This window comes from Marmota monax, unplaced genomic scaffold (genome assembly GCF_021218885.2).
Source record: "Marmota monax isolate L192 unplaced genomic scaffold, Marmota_monax_Labrador192_F-V1.1 WCK01_AAM20220418_F8-fsc00005, whole genome shotgun sequence".
NCBI classification, from domain to species: Eukaryota; Metazoa; Chordata; class Mammalia; order Rodentia; family Sciuridae; genus Marmota; species Marmota monax.
In genome coordinates, this window is record NW_026692254.1 from 2,243,738 (window position 1) to 2,265,085 (window position 21,348).

Below are 21,348 nucleotides of genomic sequence, written 5' to 3' on the forward strand. Positions count from 1 at the left end.
CCTTTAAATTAGTCCAAATGAAGAAAGTTTCAATTTTGTCATCCTAACTCACCCATCTTATCTTTATTTCAGAAGGAATTTATTTGTTTAGATGTGACTTTTCACTTGCTTTTCAACTTTCCCTCATGTTTTATTCAGACTCATTGCCTCTAAGATTGGAAGTATGCATCTCACATTTATACACTAGGAACTATAATTGGCCCTACTGAAATTGTTTATTCCTCTGCTGCAACCATGGGCCAAAATGGTATCTAGAGGTCATTCAGTGCATAGGCTGGCATCGATTTCAGATGCAGAGACCAAGGTCCAGAGAAGTAAAAGGACACATTTTTGTTTTCACTGGCTTTATCCAGAGATAGCCAGCACTTGGAACTCCAGACACAATTGTGATTTACTTCAGGTGAGGACTGGAACATAGGATCTTATGATTACTGCATTTCTTACAAATGCATGTCTATTTTTTCTTTCCAAATGTCCTGGGTGATTTCAACAAAATACTTGCCACAAGCCCAGCCACCAAAACAGGCCCAAAAGGGCAAAAGATAGATTATCTGGTCAGTCCATTGACCCAGCAAATGATGGGCAGATTTAGTGCTTGGGCTCCTTTTAAATAACTGACTTATGGTTAATTATTATCTCCCCAGCTTTTATCTTTAATCTTCAGTTTTAAATTCTTGGTAGTAATTGCTCCTAAACCTATGTGTATAATGCAGACAGAAGCAAGTCCTTCTGCAGCAATAAAAAAAAAAAAAAGTCCTCAAGTTTTTTCACACTAAACTATGATTTTTAATTAGTGCAATAATAGTTCCTCCTTATAGGGATAATTGCATCTTTAAGCATATTTGAGGTTGGAGAGCTCTGTTGTGCAGGCATATTCTAAAAGACTGAATGTAAATATGTTTTGTTCACCATTCATTTGTGACTTCAATCACTATTATAACTGCATCTTCTGCAATAAAAATGCTAAATTATACATTATATATCTTTCCAAGCACATTAGACCAATTTTTAAACAGCCTAGTAAGAATGAGCATGTCACAAACTTAAAGCCAAAGTGTAGATATTATCACTTCATTTAATATTGAGAGCAATTTAATTTAAATTCTGGAAAAGCAAATACCTTTAATAAAGTTGGTGTGAATGATTATATAGTTTGATATAACTATTGTACAGGAGTGTGTACACATATAAATCTATAGATAGAATTATGTACATTTCAATATATACCACATATATATTTTAATTTTGCCACTCATATTTTTCTCTTTAGTAAAACAAAGCGATTTTACTGTACAAGGATGTGCAATGCTACATTAAGTCCTGAGTAATTTAAGGGGTTAGTAATAAAGTACTCTAAATTCTAGTCTTCAGCTAAAGATCCAGTAGATACTGTAACAGAAACGTGAACAAAATAATATTTAAAAATATGCATCCAGTTTTGCACTTATTTTGTGCTTAGCAGAAAAAGCTTGAGAATGCACAGCAGCCATTGAGATTTGGGATAATGTCCTCAAACATTCAAGGTTAAACAGTGTCCTGTTTGTAGGGATTTACAGAAATTTTAAGTGATGTCACCTACATCCAATTTGTCAAGCATGGAAGAGTCTAGTTATGATTGGACCAAAAATTCCCTTTACAGAATATGAAATTCTATGTAAACATCAGTGTTTAGGTATTGTATAAAATTTCTGATCCAAATGAGGAAAAAGAAAAGGAAAAAAAATACAGTAAAATAATTTAAAATGCTTCTCTTGGGATATAGTCAGTCACACGGAAGTGATATAAAAAAAACCCAGAGTATATTTTGGTGATGGAGGAAACTAGAGGAAAGTCATTTAAGAGTGGTCTGGCAAGCCACCCACTCTGGGAGGTCCCAGGTTGGCTTGGCTCAGGGAGCTCAAGATAAAGAAGCCACATTCATCCTGCCACGGGGGACGGATGCTGCTGTGTAATAAGGAGGAAGCACTATGGGAAAAGGCCACATTCAAGTGCAGTGGAACAGTAACAGCTGCCTGTCAGGGTCACCATCAGCAGGCAAAGCGTCCCATTCCCAAACTGAGGCACTAGGTATGATGACGTGAGGCGTTCGAGTTGGCTGCTGCACGTCTGCCTTGGGCGGAGGGAGGCAGCCGGGATCCAGCCTTGCATCAGAGCGGGCTTCAAGGAGAAGGCACTGCGTTGGTGGTTCCTTTGTCATCCCGGCTTTACCCCGTCCCATGGCTGCTGTAGTCAAAGACTCCTTTCTTGAAGAATGGTGAGAACTCACAAATGGTGTGTTTTGAAAGGGTCAGTCCCACTTTGTTGATGTGTAGGGGTGATGTTGCAGATTGGAGCATCACGCTGAAAAAGTCCCTGAGGTATTTCTGAGGAAGAGACAAGAGTTAAGAACATGGTCAAGATACCTCTGGGTAGAGTCAAGGAGAGGAGAAGCAATGTCCAAAAACAACTTCATGTCTACCTGGATGCATATGTTTATTTCATAAATCAGACCTAGGGGTGGGGGTAGGGGGACTCCGAGGAACACCAGCATCCAAGGAAGATCCTTGAAGCCCTCAGCATCAGACCAAGAGAAAACAGATTGTGATATCCATAAACACAATAAAACATTTCTTTGGTTCAAGGCTCTGATTCATAGCAATGCCACCAGGTCTATCTGTAGACAACACTCAGAGGAATACAACAGTGCCTGGCCCTGGGGATCTGCTGTGCAGCAACAGTGTCATTAGTTAGTATCCTATTTCTAACCCCCTCACCCCAGTTGCTCATGAAATAGACAATTAAAAGGAAGAAAAAAAAAAAAAGAAAAAGAAAGGGCTGCCCGTCTGTGCAGTTAAATGTCTGGCTTATTGGCATTTTTAAATTGCACAATCTGTATCTGCTTTGAAGCCTTCTTATAATGTAAAGGGGAAAAAATAGGAGGATCAGCTCCAAGCATTGATATTTACAGATCATTTTGTAAATCCAATAATCATCAAGAAAAGGAAATTCTTTCTAAGGTGAACAGCTCAAGACCTCTTGTTCTTGCCCTCCCCTACTGTAGGTGATTGTCACATTATCTGCCTTTCTTGGCACCAAGAAAGCAAAGCAAAGCATTTAGTAGGCTCTAAAATGCTTAGGGTAAAATCAGACATGGGTGCTGAAGGGATGAGACTAGTTAATGTATTTTAGATCTGGCAAATCTCATCTATAACAGAACATGGGTGGAGAGAAGGGTTTAGACCTAAACCTTATTACTCAGTTTGTTTAGAAAATAAACTTAGAAATTAACCATAATTCTGGACTGTAACAAAAATTTTGTTATCTAAGAAACATGACCTAATCCTTGAGCAGTCATTTCCAACTAGGGGCAATTCTGCCTCACAGGGGACATTAGACAATATGGGGAGACATTTCTGATGGTCATACTTGTGTGTTGCATGATACATCTAGTGGGTGAAGGTCAGGAATGCTGCTAACAACCTACAACCCATAGGACAGTCCCTAGAACAAATAATTATCTGGCCCCAAATGTCAACAGTACCACAGCTGAGAAAACTTACCCTAGAGAAAGTAGAATTCAGCTATATCTATGGATTGCCCACCTGAAATCAAAGAATTTCTGAAGGAAATCACTCAGCTGAAGGAAAGTTTATTAGCTCTTTCTTAAAAATAATACAAGAATTACAAGTAACATTTGTATAACTTAGGTTTCTACAGATCTTCTAGTGTCTAATTTTTTATACTTTATAGAAGTAAAACTGATATACAATACACTGCATTCTTTTTTTTTTGAGGTGCTAGGGGTGGAACCCAAGGCTCATGCATGCTAGGTAAATGCTCCAAGCTATGTCCCCAGACTTGAAACTGCATATTCTTTAAATATGTAATTTGATGAGTATTGTTACAAGTAAAAAAAAAAAAAAACAAAAAAACCACAAACCAAGAAAATGAACATTTGCATCACCCCCAGAAGTTTCCCAAGTCACTTTATTTTATGTGGTCATCATACACTGCCTAGAATTACATGTCCTTCTTTTTTTTTTTTTTAAAGACTCAATTTTTATTTTTTTTTAATATATATATATATTTTTTTTTAGTTCTCGGTGGACACAACATCTTTGTTTGTATGTGGTGCTGAGGATCGAACCCGGGCCGCATGCATGCCAGGCGAGCGCTACCGCTTGAGCCACATCCCCAGCCCCTACATGTCCTTCTTATAACAGCTATTTTCTAGACAAGAGGCTGTAGCTAGGAGACATGAGAAAGGCTAGTAATCAAGAAGAGACCTGGAAGCAAGTGCTCTTCACTCAGACCTGGTTTACTGGCTCATTATTCCTAACATACTATTCTCAAAGTACCCTTTCTAGAAGGATCCTGAAACTGACACAAGGTAGAGGTGAGAAGTGCCAAAACCAGCTGCTGAAGAATGAACATCTATCTTAACCTTGGTAGTTATTAGCACCAGAGAGACAAAAAGGAAATTTGACTTCAACTTTCCTAGGAGAGGTGAAGCCAGATTTAAAATTAGGTAGTCAGTGTAGTTAGGTAAATCGGGTCTAATATCGAGTAAGATCTAAAATGGGGGCCATGTTGAGAATGAATTCCGGGAAACTGCAGGACAACTCATGGAATGTTAATGAAGTCCCGAGAAAAGCCCTAGGCCCAAAATCCATCTCAAAGAAATGTTAATGAACAGCCCCAGCAGATTTGAAGATAGCCCATCCCAAAGAAGTGTTAATGAAGTCCTTCCTGCCCAGATTACTTCTTTGGCCCACCTGTGTCACAACCCTCGGGCCTTCCAACCTACATTCCATCACTGAAAGAACTATAAAAAGGGGAAGCAACCGCACTTCCACGGATTCCACCTCTTGGGTCCCCTTCTTCCTCCGGGAGAAGTCTTTTCTGCTGTGCTTTAATAAACTTCTAATTTCTACTCTGACCTTGCCTGGGCATGCTCTCTGGTGTTATTCTTCAACACTGGGGAAGCAAGGACTCGTCACCGGTCAACAGCGGTAACAGAGGGACCCTGAGAATATCTACTTGTAGGGGACTCTGACTTCCATCAAACATGGTTAACAGCAAATACTGTAGACCATACTTGAGCAACCAAAGCTTGTTGAAATCTATGTGGATACTTGATTGTTTTTGGCAAACCAAGAGTGAAATGCTACAGAATAGGATGAGGAGTTCCTCACTTGTGCAAGGAGCTGTGACTCTTCCACAATTTAATGAGGGATGGAGAGAGACTTCTTCCTGCATAGGCATTGTCTCTGTAGCTCTTGGGTGGCTCCTGCTTCAGATACCCCAGGCTTTGCATTAACATGCAAACTAATGTTTACCACAAACTTGCCTTGGAGATGAACTCTGTCAGACAAGGAGGCAATTTAAATCTGGGAACAGATGTTGTATCAACATTTGTCATAATTAGTTCACAAAGTAGAGTCCCTTTAAAGGGCTAATAAAACCTGAAGGGTATAATGAGAAGTAAAAGTTAAAAATATAAATAAAAGTAAAAGAGAAGTATGGGAGACACCTTACCAAACACAGCCTGGCCATTAAAAGAGTACTATAAATCAACTGCAGGTAATGCCTTTCTCTTTAAATAAACTTATTAGCATGGCTTGATGAAAACTCCAGCTAGAAAGATCTGATTTGACCACTTCCAAACATTACAAAAGAGTTTTTCTCTGCAAAACAAATCTCTTGCTAGCATGAGTTTCAGGCAGCTTGGTTTCCTTTATGTGAGCTGCTTCCCAGGTGCAGAGAAAGCATTTGTCTAAAAAATAATCTCTGCAGTGACTCCATTTTGCTCCCAGGTCTGGAGGACCAGGCATGACCTTTGCTAGCTGTGTCCAGAGACAGCCACATGCTGGAGTGGGCTGAGCACATTCTGGTGAACCACTGAACCAAGGGACAGAAGATGGTGCTAAAATTTCAGAAGGTTCCTGAGGTCACAGACAGTATCTCATTCTTTGCAGTCTCTGATCATCCATGGCACACTGCCAAGCTTAGGAAAAATGCTAAGAAACCTTGATGATTGATTTCGATGAGTTAATTTTTTTTAAGTTGAAATACATAGATGGAAAACAGCTCACATCATGAGTGTAAGGCCTAATGATTTTTCACAAAATGAACATACCTATGTGATTGAAGCCAGATTTAAAATTAGGTAGTCAGTGTAGTTAGGTAAATCGGGTCTAATATCGAGTGAAATCTAAAATGGAGGCCGTGCGGAGAATGACTCCGGGAAAACACAGGACAACTCATGGAATGTTAATGAAGTCCCAAAAGGCCCTAGGCCAAAGTCCACCTCAAAGAAATGTTAATGAACAGCCCCCAGCAAAAAGGTGCTGACTCAGAAGTCCTTCCTGACCAGATTACTTTTTTGGCCCACCTGTGTCCCACCCCTCGGGCCTTCCAACCTACATTCCATCACCAAACCTATAAAAAGGGAAACACATTTGCCCGCCAACTGGATTCCACCTCTTGGGTCCCCTTCTTCCTCCGGGAGAAGTCTTTTCTGCTGTGCTTTAATAAACTTCTAATTTCTACTCTGACCTTGCCTCGGCGTGCTCTCTGGTGTTATTCTTCAACATTGGGGAAGCAAGGACTCGTCACCGGTCAACAGCGGTAACATGATCGGTATCTAGGTATAAGTAAAACGATCTCTCCAGCCCCAAGGCAGCCCTCCTCATACTCTTCTTCCATTTACAGTCCTCTCTCCAGGATGACCACTATCCCAATTTCTAGCAGCACAGGCTAGTTCTGCCAGTTTTTGAACATTACGTTAATAGAATATACAAGATATACTTTCCCCCCGGCATTAATTTATTTTTTAATTGGTACAATATTGTTATACATGAAAGTGGGATTCATTGTATATAGTCACACATGCACATAGCATAGTTTGGTCACTTTCATTCTGCAGATCTTCCTCTTTCCCATTCCCTTCTCCTCTTTCCCTCCTCCCTCTCCCTTGATCCCTTTACCTCACTGTTCTCCCTTCTATTTTCATGAGATCCTCCTTTTTAAAAAATTCTTTATTTCTCTCTAGCTTCTGCATATGAGAGAAAACATTTGACACATACAGTATATGATGAATGTCACATTTGTGAGATTAGTCCACACAACTTGTGTGTGTGTAGTGGGGCTTGTTCAGAAACCTTGTTTGGAGAGTGTTCCATATGTGGACATACCAACTGATCAGCTTTAATAGAGGGACATACAACAGTGACAGTTTGGTCTTTCTGTCTGACCTCTGCTTCAATAATGAAACCCACTTTCACCTATTACTGGTGTCTGGTGAGTCACATTTATCACTATCCTAATATCCTCATTTCTCATTAGGGTTTGAGGCTCAATTTAAGGTGGGCCAGTGTTCTAAATCCTGGCTATTGTATATATTTAAATATAGTAAAATTATATAAAAAATGCTAACACATATTTAATTAGTGATTTTTTTTATTGATTGTTCTAAGTTTTCCATAGCTATAGCTAAAGTAAGAAATGAAAAGTTCTCCTGTCAATTCTACCCCTTTTTTGTGGATCCTAAGAATTCTAGCTCTCCCTAGTAAGTGAGAATTATGTCTAGGAACTGAGCTGCATCCCTAGGGTAGCATACTTTATAAAAGAGAACCACAAAAATTGAAGGACATTAGGAGTTCAATTGACTTATTAGGAGTCAAGTGACTTATCAGGGCCAGAAATGGGAAGGTAGGAAAAGGGTTTGTAAAATCCATTCCCCAATTACTGTATCTCACTTTTTTTTTTCAGTTGAACACAATACCTTTATTTTATTTATTTTTATTTTTATGTGGTGCTGAGGATCAAACCCAGTGCCTCACATGCGCTAGGCGAGTGTTCTATGGCTGAGTCACTACCCCAGTCCTGTATCTCACTTTTGTTGGGTCCACAGCCTTCCCTTCCCCCTCCCCTTTCCATGGTGGCTGTGGGTGGGGACTTTCCACCTGGCTGAGGACACTGGAAATGGCCACTCAGAAGCTCACATGGGCAACACTGTGGTTCAGGGGGCTGAAGCAATCGCCCTGTTAACTCACATCAGCCCTGACTGACCTCCACCAGACATGATGTCCCTAAACTCAGCTCCACCAACCTACTGTCAGCAGCTGCAATTTAGATGGCCTAGGCCTTCCTACCTTCAGATTTCCTCATTAGAATTGCTCTTGCCTTTCCTGCTTGTGACTTCCCTGGCCCTCACCCTTTTGCAGACAGGTGAACCTTACCTGGGAGCTCCCCCCAATAAACCTTTTTTGGGTGCGCCTTATTCTTTTTTTAAAAAGAATATATATATTTTTTTGGTGTAGATGGACACAATGCCTTTATTTTTGTGTGGTGTTGAGGATGGAACCCGGGTCCCGCCCATGCTAGGTGAGCGCTCTACCACTGAGCCACAACCCCAGCCCCTGGGTGCCTTATTCTTGTTGCGTGGTTCCTGATCTCATGTGCCCTTTCTTCTTTACAACTTCCACAGAACATTTTCTCTATTATAAAAAGAAATAAAAGCAGCCATAATTAAATTTCTGTAGCCTGTTAGGGATCACAGAAGGCCTGCAACTTCAGACTACCCTGGTGGTGGGTGATGGCATCACAGCCCATTCTGTTAAATGCCCAGTCTTGGGGCCACTCAGAACAGCAATGGAAACCTTGTACAAGAGCAGAATAAGCAAGGGTCCAGTGAGGACCTGAGAATGAGTGATCAAAGGAAAGGGAAGAGGCCCAGAGTAAGGAAGCTACAGAGACAGAAGGGGGCATCTGGGGGACAAAAGAGGAAGGGGTGGGATGGAGGAGAGAACAAAAGAGGTGGGAGAGTGAAGGAGGAGAGCACGACAAATGGCCACAATTTATTTGTTTACAAGTTGGAAAAAAAGACTTAAGAACAAAAGAAATATATCAGACACATTTATCCAGGTTATTTACTTTTTGCTATTTGGACCAACATTAAAGTATAAAGAAGGCATTTTCTTATCAGTGCTTTCAGAAAATCAAATGCCCAGTAAGCCTAAACAGTATCCTAAAGTCCTGAGTTTTATAAGCTGAAGAGCCAGGACTCAGGGCCAAATCTCCCAACTCCAGAGCCTGATCTGATCCACCAGGCTGCTGAGTCCCTCCTCTGTTCAGCACCACTGTCTCTCATGGAGCAAGTCTGCCTACTTGGGGCATCTCACCTACATACGTCATATACCTGCCTTTCCCAGGCCTGATGGTGCTCCCATGGTGACAAGTGGGTACTGGGCTCTTTGGAGTTAACATTCCACAGAGACTTGGGGAAAGAGGTGAGATCCTATACTCTTCTACACAGGGTCATCACCATTCTGTTAATGTACTGATATGTTAGTGCCCTGGTGAACACTGGCCATGTCCTGACTGTCCTGTATCCACTTTTCCTTCTAAAAAAGCATCCAGGTCTCCTTCTGAATCAGGATAACTAGCTGGTGATTTTTTTGCCATTGTTATTCTGGGATAGCAAACAACTAATGAAGCTACCACTTGGAGTCTGCTAAAACCAAGAGTCCTTAGGGACAAGGTACTTCCGATTGCATAGCATTGTCATGGAGCATTTTCTTTCTTTTGTGTGTGTGTGTGTGTGTGTGTGTGTGTGTGTTGGGGGGAGGGGTACTGGGAATTAAACCCAGGACACTCTGCCACTAAGCTGCATCCCTTAAACCAGCTCTTTTTTTTCATTTAGAGAAAGGCTCTTACTAAGTTGCTGAAACTGATCTCAAACTTAGAGTTCCCCTACCTCAGCAACCTGAGTCACATGGGGAGGCTGTGCTTATATGTACCATAGTGTCTGGCCTTGGAGTATTTTCAAGAATGAAAGAAATTCAGAGACCTCAGTGGAAATCTTGAGAGCTTTAAGATAGCCTGTGATCTCTGTCTATTCCCCAGCCTTAGAGTTAATGAACACAGTTTCTTATAATGGCTATACTCCTTCATTTACAATAAAGCTCACTGCTGATGCTCCTCAAAGCATGGACAGGTGGCAGACACATGGTGAATCAGAAGAAACTATCCATGTACAATTAAGCTCCTCCAGGATTGGTCTGTTGTTGCATCAGGTCTATTGTCTCATATGAAGGCACCTGCCCATGGCACTCTTCCCTGGAAAGAGGCTGATCCTGGGAGGTTTTTTTGAATAACATTTAAGATTGGGGCAGCATTCCCAGTCAAGCCTTAGGAGGGAAGGTTCCTTCCCCAAACCCTCTGGAGGCTGAGGTGGGAAAACAAATTTGAGACCAGCCTCAGCAACCTAGTAAGACCCTTTCTCTAAATTAAAAAAAAAAAAAAAAAAGGGCCAATCCAAAATTCTACCGCCATTTGAAAATATAACTAAACATTATTAATCTTTTGAACCAAACCATAGGTTAATATAGTCCACTGGCTGTGTTAATGAGTTTGAAAGGCAAAACACAATCCCTCTAGCAATACAGGGTAATCCAGCAATAATTTTTATTTTCATTTTTTCCTGGATGCAGTATATTGATTAGATTTTCCAAGCTAAAGTTCTAGAATGTGCTGCTACATGCTATTTTATTTTAGAAATTCTTGATGAAGTTCATTATATTAACATGATCCATGTGTTACCCACAAATTTTAGTCTGAGCTCTGGCTGAAAAGAAACACACTGGAAATTATTGGAAAATTGTGCAAAATCTGGACTTTACACAGTCTTCTAGGATTTCCTTTTAAACTCTAGATCTTCTGAATGGAATCTAAGTCTGGTCACAGGTACTGATCACAGGTTCTATGTCCACCCTGGCAAAACCTCTGACATCAGCAGGGTATTTCATGGTGTGGCTCCTTCTTACAGATATTCCCTTTTAGATATAAAATTGGAAAGAATGGAAGGAGTTTTAGTCACCTTTTTCACTGCTATGACCAAAAGCCCTGACAAGAACAATTTCAGAGGAAAGAAAATTTATTTGGGGCTCAGGTTTCAGAGGTCTCAGTTAATAGTTGGCCAACTCCACCCTCTGGGCCCGAGATAGGCAGACATCATAGCAGAAAGGTGTGGAGGAGAAAAGCAGCTTAGGACATGGCCACTAGGAAGGAAGGAAGGAAGAAAGGAAGGAAGGAAGGAAGGAAGGAAGGAGGGAAGGAGGGAAGGAGGGAGGGAGGGAGGGAGGGGGAGAGAGAGGAAGAGGGAGAGAGAGATATGGATGCTCATCAGGGACAAAATATAAACCCCAAAGGTACACCTCAGTGACTGACCTTCTGTCTACAATACCACATAGTTAATTCATTCAAGTGGAATAATGCACTGATTAGGTTAAGAATCATTCTACCTCTAAGATTTCTTGCATTGTCTCACACATGAGCTTTTGGGGCACATTGCAACCAAATCATAAAAGAAGACTTGACACTAGGGGAGGAGGGAAGAGGGATGGAGTCCAACATAGCAAAAAATGTGCAAGGAAGCAAGAGCTGCATGTGTAGAGATCTTCATTTGTAGGGATGTGTAGGGTAGCACAGGATTGAAGCAGAACACAGAGGGCCTTGAATCTGTATGGCCAGTAAATACTTTGTAAGAAGTGTTTTTTTCTTTTCTTAGTTCATATGCACAGTGACCCTAAGATACCAGGGAGGAGGAGGGCCTGAATGAGTAGCTTTTGTTTACAGATGAGGAAACTGAGATGCCAAGAGGCAGTGACTTAGCCAAGGTCAATAGTCATTAGAGACTGACAAAGTAATGGGCTCTTCAAATCTGGGAGAAATTGAATTTTTTCAAGATTTAAGCCCTTATGCCTGAAATATAATGGGGTGTTTCCTCAGGACTGTCAATACCACACTCAGGTAGGCTCCTAGAATTTTCCTTGAATTTCAATCAGCTGCTATGTATGTATGCACACGCATGAAAATAAGAATTAGGGCCTTCTGAAGCATTTTAAAGATCTCAGCCTTCTTATCTATTGGCTCCCTCCCCTTGATTTTAATTAGCAGTAGGATAAAGTCATGATCATTTCATGTTATTAAAGTTTCTGTTTTAATAAGCCTCGTTTCTATAACTGTGGCCAACTGCTTATTTCATGTGCAATATATCACCCCAGCTGTGTCATTCTAATGATTTCCCCAGCCATCTCACTATTGTGGAACTTTCTACTTTTTATAAGATTTTAACATAAATCCATAATTTAATTTAAAGTTGTGGAAATTATTAAAATTGAAATGTTCTTTAAAAATGTAATGGGGCATTATCTGCCTTTGCGTTGTGACATATTAACAGGGAAGAGAGTTCGGTGGCATTCCTCATTCCCAGAAATCATTAACCACTGTGGCAGCTTAAAGACAAGCATCAGTCTTATAAAACTTAGAGGTTTCATTTACCTTGTAGCCTTTGGAAAATCCATCGACTGATGAGTTCTGAAGATTGAGCAAGTCTGAATGGAGATACCTTGGGATGTTTCTAGAACTGAGAGGGATCTGGTCACCACGGGCCATATGTCATGGATCGAACCCATGCGGTCAGTATGATTCACTCAGCAGTCAAGTCTTCCCAGTTCTAAACTCCCATAAATCCGGGACTGAAATCCTCTTACTAACTTTTTAAAAATCATCAAATTTGGCTGCATTGCATCAAATATGTCAGGCTATTTCTCAACATGTCCCCAAATGATCTCCACACACCAATGAAAGTAAGACAGTTTGATGCAGGCAACCCAAGTATCCAGCACAGTTACTGCAACCTAGTTGTTCTCCATGAAGCAGTGTGCCAGGCACAAGGGCTTGAATATACACACACACACACACACACAGCTTGTCCTCACAGGCACATGTGCTGGCCCTTACAATTCATTGTTCAGGATCATTCCTTGTTCGTTCCTGTGTGTGCTTTGCTCCCATCTTCTAATCCAATGTATTTTTTAATGATTGGGTCAAGGTTGCTTTTTATTGACTCCTTTCCCTTGACTTCATTCATGCACCCAACAAACTCTTATTGAAAGTTTTTCACATGCCTGAACTGGGCTAGGTGCTGGGATTCAAAAGTGAGTAAGACTCAGTTTTGTCCTGAGTAACTAAAAGTCCTGTTAGAGGGATGGGCAGGTAAAGCAATAATTAAAATATGGCCAGAAGAAAACAGGAAGGAGAAGCTTTTGGAGCACTTAAGAAAGGAACCCGCCTAGTCCTAGGAACTGGTATAAAACCTGAAGGGTAAGAATTCAGCAGGTGAATAAACTGGAGGAAGATACAGTAGACAGTTCCAGGCAGGGAGGAGAGCAACTACGAAGCCTAGAGGTGGGGAATCAGAGCTCTAGAGTCCTGGCAATAACCTAGCATGAATGGACTGGCCAACTGGCATGGCCTGTTCAGCTTGGGGGATGCACTCTGGACCTGGGACTGTTTCCTGGGTTAGCATTCCACCAGTCCTCATGCTGGGGTCCCATGTACTGTGTGCTGGAATCTCTCTTCTCTTTGATCCATGGAGCTCTGCTGGCTGCCATGTAAAGTGATGTTGATGATACCAGAGAACTCCCAAGAGCCTCAAAATACCTGCTAATTCCCAACTTCTTCCTCCTCTACCATCTATCTGAAGGTACCCTGCGCCACTGCACAACTTCATATGACACTCCCTGGGTTTCTTGCAGCATGACACTTGCACACTTTTTTCCACCTTTACTGGTTTACATCACCTTTTCCATGAAACTCAGGATAGTCTATGTATGTCTTTATAGGCTAAAACACAAACTAAAGCTATTTTTTAATTCCTTATATGATAAAAGAGAAACTTCCTGCTTTGCTCCACCCTGATTTCCTGGGATAGGCCTCCCGAGATGGTAGGCACTCTTTACCTAGTGCAGGGCAGGTGACTTTCACAGTAGGTTTCATTCTCTGCCCAGTAACATCTAATCCCTGAGTGCCTCTCTTCTCCCAGAGAGCCTGGCCATCTCAACTTTGACAGCTGTCTGGAGGTGAGGCATCTTCTTAGACTGAGACTATACACTGTTCAGTGACTAGCAGTTACCAAGAACAGAGTGCACAGTGTGTAGATGGTACCAGCACAGGCCCTAGGGAGCAGTGAGGCATGACTTCCAGCCAGGGTAGCAGGTACTGGGAGAACAGGCCCACTTGGTCTCTATACACAGTTAAAGGATGCTCCAGCAGTATTCACAGATAGTATGAAAACAGGCGGCAGGGTAGATAGGACCTGTGACCTTCTATTAGTTTTCTCTAGCTGCATAAAAATAACCACAAACAGTGGCTTGAAATACACTCATAGTTCTGCCAGTCAGAAGTTCTGGCACAATGTGGCTGGGCTCTCTGCTGAAGCTTTCATCAAGTGATATTGAGGTGTTTTGCCATGTCAGAGTTACTGACATAGATTGGGCTCTTATCTGGAGGCTCTGGGGAAGAATTGCTTTCAAACCCATTCAGGTTGCTGGCCAAATACAGCTCTTTGAGATTGTAGAACTGAGGTTCCCATTTGAGGCCCCGTTGCTGTCAGTTAGGGACTGCTCCAGCTCCAAGACCACCCACGTTCTAGGACTGTGTCTACTTTCTGAAACCAGAAATCATATTCCCCTCATGCTTCAAATCTCTGCTGTCTTCTGCTACAGGCCAGAGAAGACTATGCTTTTAAAGGGCTTTGGGATTAAATCAGATACACAGGAATGATCTCCCTTTTGTCATGTCACAGAGTAATCACAGGAGTGAGTGTATCTCATCAGACTCACAGGTTCTGTGAGTCTCAGTCAAGTGGGGAAAACTACACAAGGGTGAGGGTCATTGTGAATCTCCCCAGCATAGGCATGCAGTTTCCCCACCCTTGGTCTAAGTTGTAACTGGAATATAAAACACATGGCAGAAAGGTCACAGCAGAGCAGGTAGCACCTGGAAGAGAAACTACTCAAGAGAGCCCATTCACATTTGTTGGATGGGTCCGCAGCATGTGTACCCTCTCATCTCCCACATTTGTGCCCATACACCTGTGGTACAGTGTGTTCAGTGTGAAGTATTCAATAGAAGCATTGTCTGGTGGTGAAAAGATGGATGTGTCTACATCGTCTAATCCTTTGCCATAGGTTACTGTAATGAACAGCACAGCTCCATACTATAGTTGTAAAGTACAAATGCCTTCTAATGCTTGAGTTCTAAGCACAGAGCATACACTAATATTTGTTTTTAAAATTGACTTAAAATTTATTTTTCTTTTTCTGGTTGAAAAGTTTCACATACACATATACACACAAGTACAAAGAAAAAAATTTAATGTGTGTGTATACGCATGTGTGTACATTCACTTTAGTGAAAAGTCTCCCTTTCTTTTTCTTTTTTTTTTTTTTTTGAGAGAGAGGGAGGGAGGGAGGGAGGGGAAGGGAGAGGAAGAGGAAGAGGGAGAGGGAGAGGGAGAGGGAGAGGGAGAGAGAGAGAGAGAGAGAGAGAGAGAGAGAGAGAGAGAAAGAGAGAGAGAGAGAATTTTTTAATATTTATTTTTTAGTTTTCAGTGGACACAACATCTTTATTTTATTTGTATGTGGTGCTGAGGATGGAACCCAGTGCCCCACACATGTCAGGTGAGCGCGCTACTGCTTGAGCCACATCCCTAGCCCAAAAGTCTCCCTTTTAACTAACCTCTATCTTCCAAAATCTCCTCTAGGATCCCCCAAATTTTACCATTATTTACTGTTTTTTTTTAATGGGTGTTTTCCAGAGCATTTTATATCTACATAAGCAAATGTAAATATAGCTGCCCCCACTTCAACTTACACAAATAGGGATACAAAAGAGATGCTCTTCTGAACTTCATCTTATTCATTTAACAGTTTATACAAAAGATAATTCTCTACAAGTTCATAAAAAGTTATTCATTCTGCAAGTGATTTTCTAGCTCATTATTAATGGACAGGTAGGCTATTCCAATCCCTGTGGCAGTTCTATAAGATCATAAACCATAAAAGGGAGAGGATTTTTCACTACTTTATCCAAAGGATGCATACTAAATATTCAACATGGTGTGTGGCACATAGTAGGTGCTCAGTAAGTTTACCAAATGAAAGACTGAAGGATGGAGAATATTAAAAATAACATTTTGATAAATAAGATTTTATCTTGGCAAGTAGGTCACTAAACCTACAGGGTAAATTCTTAAAGTGAATTTTTGGGTTGAAGGGTATGTGTGTTTTTAAGATTTTGATTAATATTACCTAATTATTCTCCATAGGCCCTGTATCTATTTATAATCTCTCCAGCAATGTTGGAGAGGAGGCAGTCAACATTTCTGTTTGACCATACTCAAGAGTTTGAAAAAAAATCTTTGGAAGATCATCCAATCCTTTTTCCTGTCCTCATAAAATCAGCAATATTGTAGCTAAGGAATCTTAGCTAGATCCTTTGATTCTTTAACAAAGGAAGGAACTGCAGAAGGTAGGTTGGATTAGAAATCTATATATCCTTAAATATCCAGTCATCTTTCTGAAACAATTTATCCATGTCTCTGTGAAGGATCATGTCCAGTTGAGTTTCCAAATGCCCAGAATTCCCAGTTACACTTCAAAATAATCTTAATCTGAAAGTGGAATCCATTTTTGGGCAATATAAACTTTCAAATATGGGGAACAAGGTCAAGGAGAGGTAAAGGTGGCCCTAAAGGAAGTTGGTTGGGGAAGTGGTATGTCTAAGGGTTTGTTACGCTAGTGACCCCAATTATCCATGCTTCCTGGGACTCACATTCTTGTGTGGCTCTCCCTCTTGAATTTAGGTGAAGCCTATAACCTACTTTAGATAGTAGAATGCACCAGAGGTAATGCTTTGAGTGAAGAAGCCAACCTGGGTTGGATGCTCCAATACTCTGGCTGAGTACCATCCTTATTGAAGCAGGATTGGAATGTAGGCACATAAGTGGTTTGACTGGGTAAGAGCTGAAGTGGATCAAATATCCAGCTGATTTGAGAACCACCCAGAATCATAAGCAATAAAGTGGCGGTCATTTTGAGTCACTAACTTGTGAGGTATTTTATAACACAAGGGTAGATAACCAAAATATATGGGTTTGGGAGTAAGGCAGGAAGATGAGGGAATAAATGAAATCAGTCAAGGTGGAATGAAAAAAAGTTTCTTTGGTTTTTATTTATAATTTATGATTAGGCATAAATTAATGTCCTATTCTACTTCATGCCAATATCTTCCAATCCTTTTAGTATTTCTAATGAATAATTCTGTTTTAGCAGATACTTCTTTTCTACCAGCTACTTTTATTATCCTAGGTTTTAAAGTAAATACTTGAAATAAGTAGTCCTCATTTGAAATACAGCATTTATTTCTTGATGTCATGGAGAAGTCTGAGAGCTCCCAGTTAAAATTCATCAGGGTGAAAATGTTAGTCTGTGATTACAGAATCAGAACTATTCATTATAGCTATTCGGAGAACCTTCTTTATGAGTTTAATGACATAAGCATATTGTATTGAATTATTATGGTACTGCATCAATTGGATTCATAAATTTAATATACTCAGTCTGGTTCACACATTCTAATAAAACCCAGCAAGCTTTAAACATTTTATAAGGGATGTGTGTTTAAAGTCCATGTGATATTCAATTTTTACAGGTTGACATTCTTGCTTGGAGTATTAAATAGCTTTGATGATCATGATGACCCAGTGGGTGGCAGAAAACCTACTAACAGACCAGCCACATTAGAGAGACAAAACCTGCTTGAACATAGAATCTGACTTATCTCCTCTCCAGAGCAAATTCCAAGCCATCTCATTTTCCCAGCTCATAGAGGGGAAGAGTGGGATTCCATTTATTTGTACCTGTGAGCCAGGAGTTAGGACATGTGACAGCTGTATGGGAAGAGGCTGTGGGCTTTCTGGGATATTCCCATGAATGCCACTTCACTTGATTGAAAGAAAAAAAAGGCAGGGGGTGGGGGTGGGGGAGGATGCGTGGGAGGAGTCCAGTTCCCAGTGCTCACTGTAGGTCTTTAATTTGTTACTGTGTTTGGTTCTAGGTGAAGGAAAGGTTAACAGGCTCAACTTCGGTGTATAATAACTCAACAAGGGCAGTACTGAGGAGAGGGCCAAAAAGAGAGCCCTGGGGGCACACCCTGGCCTGTTTGGACTCTGGTTTCACAGTGTGAGCGAGCTCCTTGGACACTCAGCCCTCTGCAGCCACCGCTAGGCAGGGAATGTTATAGCACACGTATCTGGAGTCAGCCCTAACTCCTCTGCATCTCAGTTTTCTCATCTGATTATAGTATCTTCTTCTCAGGATTAGAAAATTAAATGAACTACTCTTTGTGAAGTGCTTGGCATAAGGTCCAACTCACAGTACTTAGGTAATAAGTATCTACATTATTATCTGTAATCTATGTTGCATTGTCCTTGGGGAGCCAAGAGGCAGATGTTCATCTTCTCCTCTTTCAGACATTTAAAACACATGGAATTAAAATGTGAAATATATGACTTAAATGTTTTCCCCTTCAAAGAATAGAAGAAGACAGTAAGAAATTGGATTTTTTCCCCTCCAAATCTCCTTATATTGGATAGCGGCAGACCCTTTATTTCAAGAGCTGCTTTAGAGCAACAAAGAGTTAACATGTTTTCAAAATGGGAAACTACATTTAAAAATAAATTGAAAATCTAAATCATACCAGGTAAATGAATTATCCCCCAAAAGTTGGTTTTAGGACAAATTTTAGATACAGATATTCTGAAAACTATATATATTTGGGGAACTATAAAATGTAAAAGCTACTATTGTTTTTATTTCCAAGCTCATGGCTCCTTCTAGCATTCTTCAGAATTTCCTGACATTCTAAGATCTAGTGACTGCTCCAAATGACCAATTTGACTGAAACAGACTTTCAAGTGAGAATCTTGTCCTGGGTACCTCTTGGCCACAATGTACTTAAACTCAAAATAATCAGGCACTAAAAGACTTGTCACTGAATCATTTGCTGGCATCTCAATCTCCCTTTTGGTGGAGCCACAGACAGACATGGATGCAGCTATACATGGATGCAGGAATACTGGATGACTTGATCCCGCCTCTCCCTGAGCTGTGGCTGTGGTTGAACAGAACAAGTCTTCCCTTTAATATCTGACCTAAGGTAGTCTGTATGTTGATGGCAAATTCCCTTTGGTTAAAATTCAGCTGGCCTTGGCTATCTGAATAACACTGAGTTCCTGAATTCAGGGCAAGGGGGCAAGTTTGGAGACTGGGGTGGGTTGGGGGAAGACCTGTTGCCTTCTTTTTTGTTCTTTGGACCAGGGGTGCCTGATGATCCCTGTGGAACTATTTGCCTTGAAGATTACCCTCCTGCTTTGGGGGTTATTCTTCAGTGTTAGGCCCTGCTCTATGTCCCTGGGGGAAGCCATGGTCAAGCCCCAGGTGTGCAGAGAACTAAGGCACTCAGTGGTGGGCCCATGACCCCACCCAATAGAGAGGATTAGTCAGGGGTCAGGATTATCTGCACCAATGATCCCCTTCAATGGGGACAATGACTGAGGCCTAGCCATGTCAGGGAAGACAGCAGCAGGGAGAAAGGTAGTTCAACTTCTCAAAGGCAACATGTCTAACTCTAAGAAGGATGAGATGAGGTGTGAATTTCACACAGGAAAATGCAAATAAAAACCCCTTTTCTAAACAGATATTATGTAGAGAATCATAGAGAATTATGAAGCTAAATTCAAAAATACACATTGCTAATGCATGTATATCCAGTATGGTACGATGCTCTTAAAGACACTATTCATTAAATGACTATGCACACAATGGCTGTGAGGTAATGCTAACAAGGCTCGATAATGAGTGGCCCCTCCTCAGGACCTTACCTTGTAGAGTACTTCACGTTCACAATATCTTCTTCTTCCTTCCTTTCCAAGGGAAGGTTACTGAATTACTCCAAAGAAAGAAGTATACTGAGTCATGATTTATGCTTTCAAATCAAACTTTGGAAACTCTTTAAAACTGTCCTGGCCATCTCTTAAAATTTGAGAAGCTGATTAAACATGTGCTTACTCAGACATACATGTTTGGCCCTGTTAAACACTGAAGCGAAACCCAAATCTGTGTAAGCATCCATTTTTCAGTCATCAAAACCTTGAAGACCAGTATCTGTTTTCACCTGCAATGTGGTGAAAGTAGTGCCAGAAAAGTTGGAAAGAAGCAATGGGTGGAAGTGGATAGAAAGAAGAGTCCAAATCAAAGGTAAATCTAACCAGTTGGAAGATCTTGGAAAAGGCTATTGGGCTTTTAATCTAAAACATAATGGAATAACTGGGGCTATGTTGACACCCACAGTTTCTGCCACATGAAAATTGCCCTTCAAAGTAAGAAATGTCAGTGTGTGTTAACTAAGCTATTACTTGAATGTGGCTTAGATTATTTCAAATAAAAAACTGTGAATAAGTACAATTTTGTGAACTGGAAAATAAACACTATAAATAGAAAAGGAAAGGTGAACATACACTAAGATGCGTAAGCACTTCAGATTCTGGAGCTTTTAAGAGCAGAAGCAGCCCTCCTGTTGTCACAGCATTTAATCAAAGAGCTCTGAATTTCAAGCCCTTCAATCCACTGGGGCTGTGTTTCCAGCTGGCTAAAAATCCATTGAGAAAAACGCAATGGTTTCATTTTCTACCATTTTCAACTTTGATTACCAAGTGCTTTTTTGACTCCAACATCAGTTTCTTAATTTTACTTATAAATAATATGAAACAGGTGATCTCAATTACAAAATAGATTAGGTAAAGCTTTAATTTAAAAAAAAATGGTTGCCTAGAATGAAAATTATATATGTAAATGTAAATGCATTTCAGGGAATTGCTGGGAACAGAAATAAATCTATTTAAAATTGGGTGGGAACTTCACACAGGCAAACAATAAAGCAAAAAGTTGCGTGGAATTGGAACAAAGTGATGTCCTTATCCATTTGTTTCCCTATAAATATTATCTCAAAGGGCTGCAACATATGCTGAGATAAATTAACATTATGAAACGTGACACACACAGAAAAAAAGTGATTGTTAGAGGGAAAATAGCTAACTGAATTCTAAAATAAAAACACAATTTACAAAAGCAACAAAGGACAGTATGAGGTTCACCAGCAAAGGCCATGACAAGCACCTTTTATCTACGGAAAACACAATTTATTTGGGAAACAAATCTAAATAAATGGAACTTAGGGGAACTGAAGCATCTGAAAGAAGCTTAATGCAAATTGGATAGGGCTTCATAAAAGAAAAAGAATGATTCCCAAATGCTGATATAAATAGTGAGCAGAGAATTTAGTGGAGCTGGGACAGAGACTGTGGCTCTTAAAATACATGAATGTGCAAGAAGAATTCTGAATGTGTCTGTTGGGCTGTTGCAACAAAGAAAATATATGAAGAGGACTGCACTGACATTA

The 21,348-nt window shown here is 40.6% G+C and overlaps 1 protein-coding gene across 3 annotated transcripts in view; it reads right to left on the bottom strand.

The window, feature by feature from the left end:
• Positions 1-1,055: 1,055 nt before the first annotated feature.
• The window catches only part of Kif16b (kinesin family member 16B), a 304,004-nt gene continuing 283,711 nt past the window's right edge, over positions 1,056-21,348 (bottom strand). For all 3 annotated transcript variants that reach the window (XM_046434441.2, XM_046434424.2, XM_046434431.2), the window contains one exon: positions 1,056-2,363. In XM_046434441.2, the coding sequence (XP_046290397.1) occupies positions 2,205-2,363 (159 nt within the window). In that variant the 3' untranslated portion in view covers positions 1,056-2,204. The remainder of the gene's footprint in view (positions 2,364-21,348) is intronic.